Source organism: Bactrocera neohumeralis, chromosome 2, assembly GCF_024586455.1.
Source record: "Bactrocera neohumeralis isolate Rockhampton chromosome 2, APGP_CSIRO_Bneo_wtdbg2-racon-allhic-juicebox.fasta_v2, whole genome shotgun sequence".
NCBI lineage: Eukaryota > Metazoa > Arthropoda > Insecta > Diptera > Tephritidae > Bactrocera > Bactrocera neohumeralis.
In genome coordinates this window covers 26,261,595-26,274,063 of record NC_065919.1, presented here as the reverse complement: position 1 = coordinate 26,274,063, position 12,469 = coordinate 26,261,595, and the positions used below count along the sequence as shown (strand labels likewise).

Genomic DNA, 12,469 nt, shown 5'->3' with positions numbered 1-12,469 from the left:
TTAAAAGTTGCAGATGACTCAGTCAGTCTTCCTTTCATCTCCAGTCACTTCTTATACATAAATTGTCCTTATATATTTTGGGATTTGGGAACCCAATTGTTGGAATTTGACATTTTTAACCTTGATCTCAGAAGGTTTTGACATACGAGCGCTATTTACAGCTGTTATTTACAGTAATTTAAAATACTCATCTTCAAAAAAATGGAATTAAAACGCGAACATTTGTGCGCAATTATTTTTTACAACTTTCGACTTGGATTACCTCAGCAGCAGTGCTTTGATGAACATAACGCAACTTTTGACGATGAAGCTCCATAAAGGATCAGTGTTACATGGATTCTCAAATGAAAAAGCTTAAAAGCCAGCACATTCGAACAGATAAATTTCGCTATAACTCATTTTTGTGTTAAAGTTGAAATATTTTCGTGGCTTTGCGAAGCTTCTTCTATATTTACGCAGTGCGCTTACACATTTTTCATTAAAAACTCAAAAGAGCAACATAAAGAATTCTACAATCCGCTGATAAATTGCCACTCATTATGGCTGCCATGTTCTGCTCTACGGTAGTATCTGCATTGTGGTTTCACATTTTTGTTGTATTTTTCTACAAAGCTTTTTATTTTTGCTTGACTCGTTGTTATGAATTGCAGCCTTGGTTTGTTCGTGTAACTGGCATTGACCGAACGACTCGCAGGCGACACAAACGCCCTGACACTCCCGCAAGCAGTACACACCCTTTTCCAGTGCCGTCGAAACCTGGTCCTCATTATGAGAGTTATTATTTCTTATATTCGAGTGTATTTGTTGTTGTTAGTAATCTTCTTTGTTCTTTGTTTTTCTGTTTATTATTCGCCTGTTAAGTAAATTAGTTCATTATGAAAAATTATTTATTTACCTGCGAAGCGTATAAGCCTTGGGAGCTCACCGTTGCATCAGTGATAAATCATAAGAATAAGCAACGAAAGCTTCAGATAATGGGATGTATTACATTATTCATGGATTTTTTGCTTGCATATAGTACATACATACATATATGCGAGTTTCTTAAATTATTTTTGATGCTTTTTATTTTTGATACTCGAGTGATTTTTCGACAGCAATCTGCTACCTATTTCCAAGTTCTAAGTCAACAAATTCAAATTTAGCTCAAAGCGAAATTGAAAATTAAAATTTTTTTGAGTAGAGATGCCACCTGTTTCATATATTTTAAGATAACATAAACGATAGTTCACAATAATTGTGGATATTAAACAAAATATAAAAAAAATTCATTTAAAAACTTGTATTTTTTTGTGGTAAAGTTGCCACCTGCTTAGAAGTTTTAAATTAATTTAATCATTCTACAACCACCTTATTGGAGGTATCAAGCTGAATTAATTTAAGAAAGCTTTTAGTGGAAATATTTTTTTAACCGGAGTTGCCATCTAAGTCAAACTTTTAATTTAAAAAAATTGGAAAAGTAAACAGATTATTGTAGATATTAAACGAAATATATAGCTTATAAGTGAAAGCAAGAAATACATATATGCCAATGGAGTTACCACCTCTTTAAACATTTTAAGGCAATGCTCGGTTTATTATTATCTTATCAATATAAACGAACCTCTCCAAATATAAGCAATAAGCTGGAAAATTAAAAAAAAAAAATTGAAACTTAAATTTTTTTGTGGTAAAGTTGCCACCTATTTAGAAGTTTTAAGTCACTTTAATTGTTGTATAACTATTCTTACCACATGTTTAGAAGCTTAAATTCAGTAAAAATCGTCAAAATAAGCTGATTATTGCCACAATGAACTAAATTAGCTCAAGAGAGAAGTATTTTCTGATCGAAGTTGCCACCTTTTTAGAAAATATTATTTAAAAATAATAATAAGCTAACGAATTATTGTAGATAACAAACTAAAGTATTTAATAAGTCAGAACTGGACATATATTTTAAGATAGTTGCCACCTGCTTGAACTTTTAAATTAATAAAATGAATATGATAAACGAATTGATATCATGGAAAAAATGAACATTTTCAATTGAAAGTCTACAAAAATCATTTAAGTTTACTTATATCATTTATTGATTTAAAAGTTTAAACAGGTGGCAACTATCTTAAAATATATGAACATTTTTATTTTTTCCATGATATCAAGCTAAAGAGATTTAAAAAACCATATGTTTTGAAAATATTTTGAGGGGTTACCACCTGTTTAAATTTTAGTAGTTGATTGATTGGAAAATACATCGGTCGAAAACCTTTTTTCAATATTTCTAACTGCTTGAAAAATTCAATTCACTGCAAAGTGAAATTCATAATAAATATATTTGAGAAATATTAGAACATTAGTAACTCGGAGCCTCAAGTAGAACCAATCTTTGTGAGGTTTAATAATTTATATAATAATAGGTGGCATCTACCCAAAAAATTAGCACTTCAGGGTAAAAGGTTACTCTTCCAAACGAGACTAATTTAAACAATAAATAATTTAAAAATATTTAAAATTCGAACATGATAATATCACCTCGTCACCTAAAATGTGAAATAACGTAATATCACGCTTCATAAGTTTAAGGCGAAGCAAAAACGATATAATGGAAACCACTCATTTTAAAACAAAATTTAAGTTTTGGTTATAAAATAGTTATATATTGGTTATTGTTTTTGATGGCGATTTTCGATTTTTTTTTTATCATACGCTGTCTTGATTTTAGATGATGATATAAACCTCACAATTGCCCAAAAACAACGAGTTTTCTCACTCAAATGGCTTCCGTGACATTAAAAACATCAAAATGTTTGCAAACATGATTTGCATATTTGTTAAAATGATCATTGAAAAGGCTCTCCTTTAAGTGTTTTCCTTTTTCATTAACTGCTGACGCTAAATATGTTAGGAATTTACCATAAAAACAACAAAAACCACTCTTAACAAGCCAATTAAAATGCCAATATCGGCAAAAAAGCAATCAGCTGAACACCAGTGATACACTACCGAGAAATATATATGCATATGCATGGTTGTATGTATGTGCGAAAATAACAGCAAATAAAAAAAATGTACAAAAATAGTTAAAGTGCTTTTTCAAATACAGCAAAGTATGGCTATCAGTTGAAAACAGTTAAAAATACGTTGGCCGAGTTCATAAATAGCCTGAAGTGAGCAAAACAGCTTGCGAGGCGCTTTATGTACATACATGCAAGTATTTATACATATGTATGTGCTTTGGTGCGTGTAGGCTTGTGATTTTCCATCGATTCATTTACAAACAATTATGCCGCAATTACGCCGTTTGAATTTCTATGTTATCATGAACCTTTTATCAGTCGCCGATTTTAAGCTTTTATTGAGCTTTTTTCTGTTGGCAAGTAGCATGTAGAGATTTGAAAAAGCATTTATACAGTTCCCACCCCTCATACTGCGACGTTTATTTATTCAATTTTATTTTGATATGCTCAATATCAATTTGGCATTTTTTCCTTGTTTTCATTTTCCTTTTTTTTTTGCTCGAAATTCTCTGTATAAATTATCGCTTTATAGCAAGCGTGACCGAAATGTCTCAATGCAGATATAGTATTTATGTATGTATGTATACAGAGGTAATGAAATTGAATTGATACGGATCTTTAAGCGCGACCGAAAGCCGCTAACGCGCAGTGCGCAGCAGACAGTCGCGTTGCTTTTTGCTGGGTGTTCCTGCGTGCGCTGCAGTTGAGGCGGGTGGCGCATGCGCAAACCACATAGTAATGCAAATTCAACTTTATATATGTATGTATGTATATGTGCTTCGTTGACTCACTCGGTTTTTTTTTAAATTTTAATTGAGCAAAAAAACAACCATAACAATTATTGATTGGAAAAATTTAAAATTTGTGCAAAAATGTGCTTAAAGTGGGTGCTACTTGAAATTCATATTTAAATTAGTTGAGTTAAAATTAATTACTAATTTTTGTCTAACATGCAGGAAGTATTGAATAAAATTTACAAAGAACACATAAAAAATAAACTTTAAAGATGATTTCGGGAAAGTGACTGCCGCGATTGTCAATAAATTCCACTTCGGGCACTGATTGCAGCAACCGATTCGTATGTCAACAAAAACGTGCCAAATATTCTCTTCCAGGGTCAAATGGCACGGTCTTACCTGCGTAGTCTAGAGTCTTCACATAACCCCATAAAAATAGTTCAACTGTGTTAAATCGCTTGGAACCCACGCCACAGGTCCACGACAGTTCAACAAAAGTTTCTTCAATGAATCGATTATTTCTTAGGCTGTATGGCATGTAGCGCCCATTTGTTGGATCCAAAGGTCGGTCACATCAGCATCGTCAAATTTAGCTACGAAAAGTCTTAATGTCTTAATTATGTCCGGCACTTAATGGTCATTCCGTTTCAATTCTTGCACGAGTTGGATTTTGTGAGCCCGCAAACCCTAAAGCTTTCGCAAAATCTCTCATAAAGTGATTGCGCATGATTTGCGAATGGACTCATTCGGTCTTCTTCAGTACTCTCCGCGACAGCAGCTATAGCGACTTCGGTAAATTCTTTACGGCATCTCTGATGATGCGCATTATCTACTAGGGTAAACGTACTGTAAAACCGATCCATGCTTGTTCGAATTACCGACTCTGCTGAGCGATTTTGATGACCAAATATTGTACGCAGCGCGCGATGCGCCACCAAACTGTGTATATGTATGTATATCACGACAACAGACAATCAATCGGTCGAATATCGTGGCAGAGGTGACTCGAAGCTGAAAAAACCACGTCAAAGCAGGTCAAACAAAGGTTTATGTTGACAACTTTCTTCAATTATCGAGGTGTGGTGCACTCCGAATTCCTTCCGAGAGATCAAATGGCAACAAGTGATACTATTTGAGGTTATGCTTCGTTTGCGCGAAGCTATTTGTAAAAAGAGGCCGGAATTATTGACCGACAATTTTTGGTTCCGCCCGATTTGGCTCTGTGTGACTTCTCGCCATTTAGCCAACATAAACGGCCGCCCCGGGGAAACCGTTTCGAGTTAATTGAAAACATTAAAGTGTATTAGGTCCAAAGGGGATTACTTTGAGCGAGACGACATAGCTTTTGAAGAATGAATTAAGAATTTTACATTTATGAACAAAGTCTTACTATTTTCTACTCATTGTAGTTTGTATAACTTTGTCCGACGCACTGCGGAAACCAATCTGGGCCACTTGGCGCACGCACAGGCAATGCATGTGACAACAGTCACACAATCACACCAACGCATGCGCGAAGCTCGTAAAAACGATTCGCTTTCTATCGAAATTAAAGAGCCCGCTGAGTGTTGAAAAATAGTAGAGTTGTCACACAACACGATCAAATGTGCAAGCTCACTCGTGTGTGGCTACGCCGTTTCTGCTTTTTATGTGAATTTCTTTCTTTGTTATTGCTTTTTTCATAGAAAATTACAAATCTCCCGCGAGTGATAAGCCCATTCAGCGTAAAAATTATTTTTTAAGCATCTGATGGGGCATGTTTCAGCGCTTGATCGTATCAGTTGAGCGAAATGCATAAAAGCATGAAATATTGCGCTCATTTACAATATAACTGTAAAACTGATAACTTGTCCAAACTTTCGGTTTGAATTTATTAGGTCGCGCAGACAAACAAATTCATTTACTTTAATTTACGAGTTTTTATTTTATGGCTAAGTTTCTATATACATAAATATGTATAGTATGAAAGAGTATACAAATTAATAATAATTATAATATAACACACGCACACCAACTCATGAAGAACAAATTCATTGAATTTAAGTGCCATTTCCTAAACTTATACTAACTTAGAGTAATGCCTTCGGCTGCCACTTCACAGTTTCGTCACCTCCACTTCATCCTTCTTCTTTCGTCCTATGCACGGGAAGTAATACCACTTCTCATCGCTGCAGAAATGCTCGCCGTCCAACAGCGTCTCTGGGAGTTTTCTGTAAGAAAAATGGAAGCAAAGCAATTTATAACTCTCCAACATAACCTCAAGAGCTTGTCAACTCACTGATTCAGCGTCTCTGGCAACAACAGACACAACGCTGCGCCGCACAACATCAGCACTGCCAAGACGATCGACGGCAGCGGTTTGAAGATGTTGCTCAAATAGATGACATAGGCGCTGAGGAAGCTGAAGGCGTAGCCGACGACATGAATATTCGCCATGCCACGGCCGCGGACGCTTGTCGGCACAATTTCGGCGGCGTATTGCGCCTCCGCTTCGTACGAAACGATCGCAATATAACGGCCTAGACCAACCATACAGGCCAAAAATACCGCATTTTCCTTCAGGTCCAGTATAGCGAGCAGTACACCCGTTATGGCGGTGAGTATGGCGCCAACAAAGAGCGAGCCACATGCCAGACCTTTGCGTCCAATGCGATTCTGCAGCAGTATTATCGTGAAGCCAGCCGGTATGTAAACGATCGATGTGAGTGAGAAAAGCAGGAATGGTGAGGAGCCGAAACCCTCCATGTTGCGACTGATAATGTCGTAGGAGATCGTGGTGATCATGCTGCAGTGAGAAATATACTTAAAATATAAACTATTTATTACAAAATCAATACTTTCTACTCACGATTTGATAAAGAGCACCAAGGTAAATTTGCGCAAACGCGGCGTTCTAAAGAGACCCATGAATGTGTCTTTCTCTTCCTTCTCCTTGTGCTCACCCGCCATTTTTTCCTCATAATGTGATATGAACTGATCGAAGTGCTCCTCCTCGACTTCCCGCTTATTGAACTTGGCTACACGTTTGAGGCAACGCACGGCACCTTTATAATCACCTTTAGTGGCCAACCACTGCGCGCTCTCGACTATGAAGAGCGGATAGATGAGCACCACGAGTGCTGGCAGTGAGGCAATCAGTAAATATTTACGCCAACTGCCCACCCAAATGGCATACCAGGGTGACATAACCAGACCGAAGAAATAGAAGAACGCCATCATTATATTGAGGCCGAAGGTGCGCTTTTTTGGATCCAAATACTCGAAAACTAGCAGCGAGAGCATTCAATAAGAAACTATAGTTAAAGCAGAGTAACAGCTCAATGTAAAACTTACCCATAATATAACTCATATAGAATAGAGTGTCGATGCTCAGGCCCGAAATGAAGCGGCTGGCCGCAAAGGCATGTGGTGTTGTCACGAAAGAGGTTATGAAGTCGCCCGCCGCACCTGTGATTGTGGTCAACAGCATCGTTGGTAGACGTCCGATTTTATCTGCCAGAAAACCAAACAATATGGTGCCCAAAACTGAGCCCAGATATAGGAAGGATTGTCCAATGGCGCCCTTGACAGCATCATCACAGACCCATTTGAGCTAAAAGAGAATTCAAATTAAGATATTTTCATATATCAGCAGATGTTTGGGTTACAGTTATGACCACGGATCACAATTAAGCTGTAAATGACTTTCCAGCAGCCGCTTAATTTAGTCAATTAGCAAATTGCCCAAAACTGCTGCCGAAAAAGCACAAACGCCAGTTTGTAATAAATTAGAGTCTTGTCGCAGTAAAAGTACAAAAACAAAAAAAAAACAAAAACAACTTACGTCGGTGGTCACGCTCTCATAGCCATTTTCGTATTTGAATATCCAATCTTCGCATTCGCCAAAATCCGACGCCACAGCCGTGCCATTTACAATATCATCCAACAGTGTACACGAGGGATTCTCGATTTGCGAGTAGATCTCGCGTATTTCCGTGTATGTGAGATTCTCGAGCAGCTCGTGATTACACCTGGTTGTGTTGAGTAGAGAAAATATTATGTAATAATATGTCTGATCGGCTAAAATTATGCAAATTATTTTTCTTTTTAATATAATCTTGTCTCCTAAATTCGCAAGCCGAATTGCAGAAAAAACAACAATATTCCCGCTTTCGGTAAAATCACGCGCTTTGTAGGTTATGCAAATAGAAATTGTTTCGATTATTTGCATAAAATTCGAATTGACACGATTCAAAATTTTGAATAAACAATTAGCTTTCGTGTGTTGAACTAAATGAGCAAAGAGATAATTTTGGTGATTTAAATGAAATTGGCAATTAAGAGTTCGAACATTGTGTCTAAAAAGTGCGTATGCAAAGCGTCTGGATCAAAGCGTTGTTTGCTTAACCGCCACCAGGTTTTTCTAATTTCAAATTATCAGGTTTTGAGTGTTTCAACTATTTAACTATTTATTATTTTTCGTTTTTGATAATTTTATTTTTATTTTTTTTTTTAAGTTCACACGAATTTTATACTATAAAATATAAAGCTCGTTTCATTCTCAACAAAAAAAGAGTTTTATGAGTTTGTTTTTATTTTTTGAATAAACTATGAATGGAATCCCCATCAAAATAAAAATGAAAAAAATATATAAGTCCACCAAATGAAAACGGAGAACTTTCCATAAAATTAAACTCTTAAGTTATTAGTTTTCATAAATATTTTTTAATTTTTTTTCGAAATATTTTAGATTTTAGTCCCAATAGTTTAAAAAACTCTCGATATTTTTGTATATTAGATAACAATTTTTAATTATGTTTTATAAAATAGTGTTCAAGATGACTTTCCAAAGTTTTGGCGAACTTGAATCCAGTAACATCAATACTAACGATTTTTCAATGCGGCGAAGTTGTTCTGGTACTTCAGAATAGGATTTAAATTGACTTCAGTTTCTCTAACATTCCTCAGTAACATTTTCGTCAGTGAGGATGTCAATGTTAATATTTTTGTCTTCTGTATTAATAATTTCGTTGATTAACAAAAAGTCGTTCGGATAAACACTTTGCTGATTTTTACTTAGAAACTTTGTCAACACCGACAACGTTGTTATGTGATTTAAGTCGTCCAGCGCTACGCTACGGTCTTACTTAACATCGGACAAAATCTCAAATGTTTTTGAAAGTTTGATTATTGAAATGTCTTCCACTCTTGTCAAAATATGTTTGATAATATTGCATCTGTAGTGATATTTGGAATTCTGACAAACCGAGATTGTCTTAGCAGGAAAAAGATCAACTTTACATCATTAAGTTTAATACCTCGAGTGCGACTTAAATTGTAAATTTGTAGCTTTTGGAATGAAAATATCAAAACTTTTAGTTGTTTTGCAAAAACACATACTTATATTACATATAGATCCCGTTACATCTTAACATGTTTATAATCGTCCGCATATTTTTATATAGATATACTATGTACTACTGTGCCCAAAAAATAAGGTGACATTGTATTTATTTTGAAAATTCTTTATTTATTCTTCCAAATCAATCTTCATCAGCAAGGTCTCTAATTGTTAATCGACGGTTTTTCAACACCAAATATTTGATTTGTTGAACGTGAGCTTCGTCGGTTGAGGTTGATGGTCGCCCTGGACGCTCTTCGTCTTCGACACTTACACGGCCGGCTTGGAACTCACTATACCACTTGTAAAAGTTTTTTTTAGACAAGCCTCATAACCAAAGGCTTTCTGCATCATCCTTAACGTATCCACAGCAGAAAATTGATTCTGTAAACAAAGTTTAATGCAAATTCTTTGCTCAACAAATTTCGACATCGCAAAAAACGAAAAACTCGCTTTTAGCATCTCACAAAACGACACGTATCTCAAACACGAATCAATATTTTGACATGAAATTTGACATAAATGTGACTGACAGTATCACCAACCTAAAAAAAAAATAATTCTCAAAATCCTTCGACGCGCGCAGTTTAAATTAAATTTTTTTGGGCACAGTATGTACTCATTCTCATTTACAGTCTATCGCCTAACCTTCAGCCATTTAATCGCGACAATGGCTATTCTCAACAAACCATTAAGATATTGGAACTTTATATTTTATCTTCGGAGCCTGAGCAGAGATAGTTGGAACATCTCTTAGAATTTTTCATTTTACTCGTATATAGATTTCGGCTGCTTATGATCTTCGTTGTCCGCAAATAAGAGGAAGTCTTGTTTTCTTTACACTTTCGTTTAATTCAATTTACTTGTCCGTTATCGAGTGGTCCGAGTCTGCTTTTGGAAGGTAGTAAAAAAAATGGTATCCGCGTCCGGTTATGAGAGTGTCCGGTTGTTTGTATGGAATTTTTTCCGGAACCGTAACATAGAACTTGTTTCCTGAATTTTTAAAAGAGAGGATCTTTTGTAGGGGTGCGCGAGTAGGAAGTACAAATGATCAGCATGATAAAAAGTAGTAAAAAAAGTGTTCACGTTCGGCTATGAGAGTGTCCGGTTATTAAAACGGAATTTGTTCTGAAAACCTAACGTAAAACTTGGTTTCTGAATTTTTGTCCGGTTAAAAGATGGGACCGCTTATGGGAAAGGTCCTCTTATTGAAGGGGTCCGCTATTGAAGGTGTCCGCTAATTGGAGGTGTCCGCTTATTGCAAGTATCCACAAGTAGCGGCTTCACTGTATATACTTAAATTATCAACATTACGATCTGCGTCGATTTCGCCATGTCCGTTTGTCCGACAGTTTAAATATACGAGTCCTCAATTATTGAGATATCGATCAGAACTTTCGCCCACGCCCTTTTCTCGTGAAGAGCTACTCATTTTTCGGACTCGCCGATTTCGAGGCACTATATCGAAATCAAGTACTTTTATGGAAAGCCTTTTCATTTAAAGAGATATCTTTACGAAATTTGTCATGAGTAATTGTCTAAGGCAACGGTGGAATCTCGGAACAAATCGTTCAGATTGGATAAATATTGCATACAGATGCCATACATACTGAACGATCTGATTCAAGTCCGTACATGGAAAATTTTTTATTTCAGGCGAGTATTATAGTTTCGATGTTGGCGAAATTAACGGTTGTACTTGGTTTATTCATTATTTGGCATTTTCAGTACTACGAAAAAACATCTAACACTTTTGAAATTTGTGGCAAGTTTTTGATCAATTTTTTAAATATCTTTAAAAAATGTTATTCATACTTTTTAATTTTTTTTTCATTTAAAATTGTTCAATTCAGTTTTTTCTCACTTTTCTGTACATTTTCTTAGTTAATATTATCTTTCATAACTTAAAAAAAAGGTGAGATGGGACTTCCTTCGGGACGACACTGTACATATATCAACACTGTAAAAATATGCAATTCGCTCATTATTTATTCATTAAATTTTTTTATTTTTTTTTTAGTTTTAATTATTTTGTTTTGTTTATAATTTTGTTATTTTTATTATTTTGAAATATTTTAAAAATATCTTGAAGACTTTCTTGTTCACTTTTATTATTTATTATTGTTTAAATTTTCCAATAATTTTTAGTAACTAGTTTACCTTAACTTAGGTTTATCCATATTTAAAATTTTTTTTATTTTTTTTGCCATATTTTTTTTAATTTAAATCCACTTCATTGCACTCAGTTCCATATAAAACAGTTTTTTATATACATACATAAATCCCGTTACAAATATGTGCATAAATAAATCTTCGCCTAACAACGCACGAACTCTCCACTCACCAATGCTCCGGTGTAAAGCTAATGATCGTTTGAGCGAAATAATGCATCGAGGACATTATATTCGTATAGCCATAGACGAGCAACAACACAAATTGATAGCGACCGTAGTTGCCACATTTCTCCAGCAACGCATCGAAATCCATTTTATACCACCCGTAAATACTATCCTGTAGTTAGGAACAAGTGCACCGCTTTATTCCAAACACACACTTCGAAACACACCGCCGATAAATAGTATGTGGCAGAAAGTAGAAAATAATAGTTGATCCGTATTGGCAAGGGCAATATGCCTAATCAGCGGTCGAAAGCAGACTAGCAGCGGCAAATAATTCGTTTTGGTTATGATCAAATCCAAGGCGGACTTAACTTTGGCCAAATATTTGCAAATGACCATAAAACGGCGCACACACCTAGCTCAGCTTCGCTCAGTTCGCCGCCACAGCGCTTAGCTTGGATGTCTTCTCAGCGCAAGCAGCTAGCTCTAGTCTGTTAGCCGTTAAATTCGACAAAGTCCGCTATAACTAGTAAGCAGCTCACGCGCATAAATTAAGCATTGATTTTATTCGGTTTGTTTGTGCACCGAAATAGATCGATCGACGGTTAGGCTGGCATCTCAGCTGAGCGCTTGGCGTTATTGGTTTTAAAAGCTTAGCCATTAGGGGGCACGTGTTAGCGTCTTTCATCTGTGCTATTTTGAATAATAAAACCTCACTGTGGAAATTAGTATTTAAAATACATCATAGCTTGGCACGTGAATCCATGTTCCAAAGTTTTTTTCCCTCAAATTTGCGATGATTAACACGATCCGTTCGTGAACTACTTCCTTGAGTTCTAATTGTTTGGAAATAGCGTAGAGCAGTTAGCATTGTTACTGTAAATCTATACTATACATATAATCGCACCATCCTTTAAAAATTGTATGTGAAATTCAGTAAACTATCGTATCTCCAGACCTCTTACTTGATGTACGAAAGTTTTGGCTTAGCATCCCTTTAAATATTCTCTTATAATT

At 35.6% G+C, this 12,469-nt stretch overlaps 2 protein-coding genes across 13 annotated transcripts in view; one reads left to right on the top strand and one right to left on the bottom strand.

Annotated features, from left to right (window-relative positions):
• Positions 1 to 12,469, top strand: part of LOC126759481 (dystrophin, isoforms A/C/F/G/H) — a 558,659-nt gene that overhangs the window by 480,537 nt on the left and 65,653 nt on the right. The gene's annotated exons all lie outside the window — the stretch shown is intronic.
• LOC126758276 (organic cation transporter-like protein) lies at positions 5,748 to 11,600 on the bottom strand. The gene is made up of 6 exons (XM_050472494.1): positions 11,458 to 11,600; positions 7,557 to 7,743; positions 7,067 to 7,325; positions 6,582 to 6,999; positions 6,012 to 6,518; positions 5,748 to 5,943 (listed from the first exon to the last, which is right to left on the bottom strand). The coding sequence occupies exons 1-6, from the start codon at positions 11,598 to 11,600 to the stop codon at positions 5,829 to 5,831; spliced, it is 1,629 nt and encodes a 542-aa protein (XP_050328451.1). The 3' UTR covers positions 5,748 to 5,828.

Coding starts and splice junctions, on each gene's coding strand:
- LOC126758276 (XM_050472494.1), bottom strand. CDS start 11,600: ATGGATTTCGATGCGTTGCTGGAGAAATGTGGCAACTACGGTCGCTAT. Junction 7,326..7,556: donor ATGAGAGCGTGACCACCGAC/GTAAGTTGTTTT, acceptor ATTCTCTTTTAG/CTCAAATGGGTCTGTGATGA. Junction 5,944..6,011: donor TTGCCAGAGACGCTGAATCA/GTGAGTTGACAA, acceptor TTTTTCTTACAG/AAAACTCCCAGAGACGCTGT.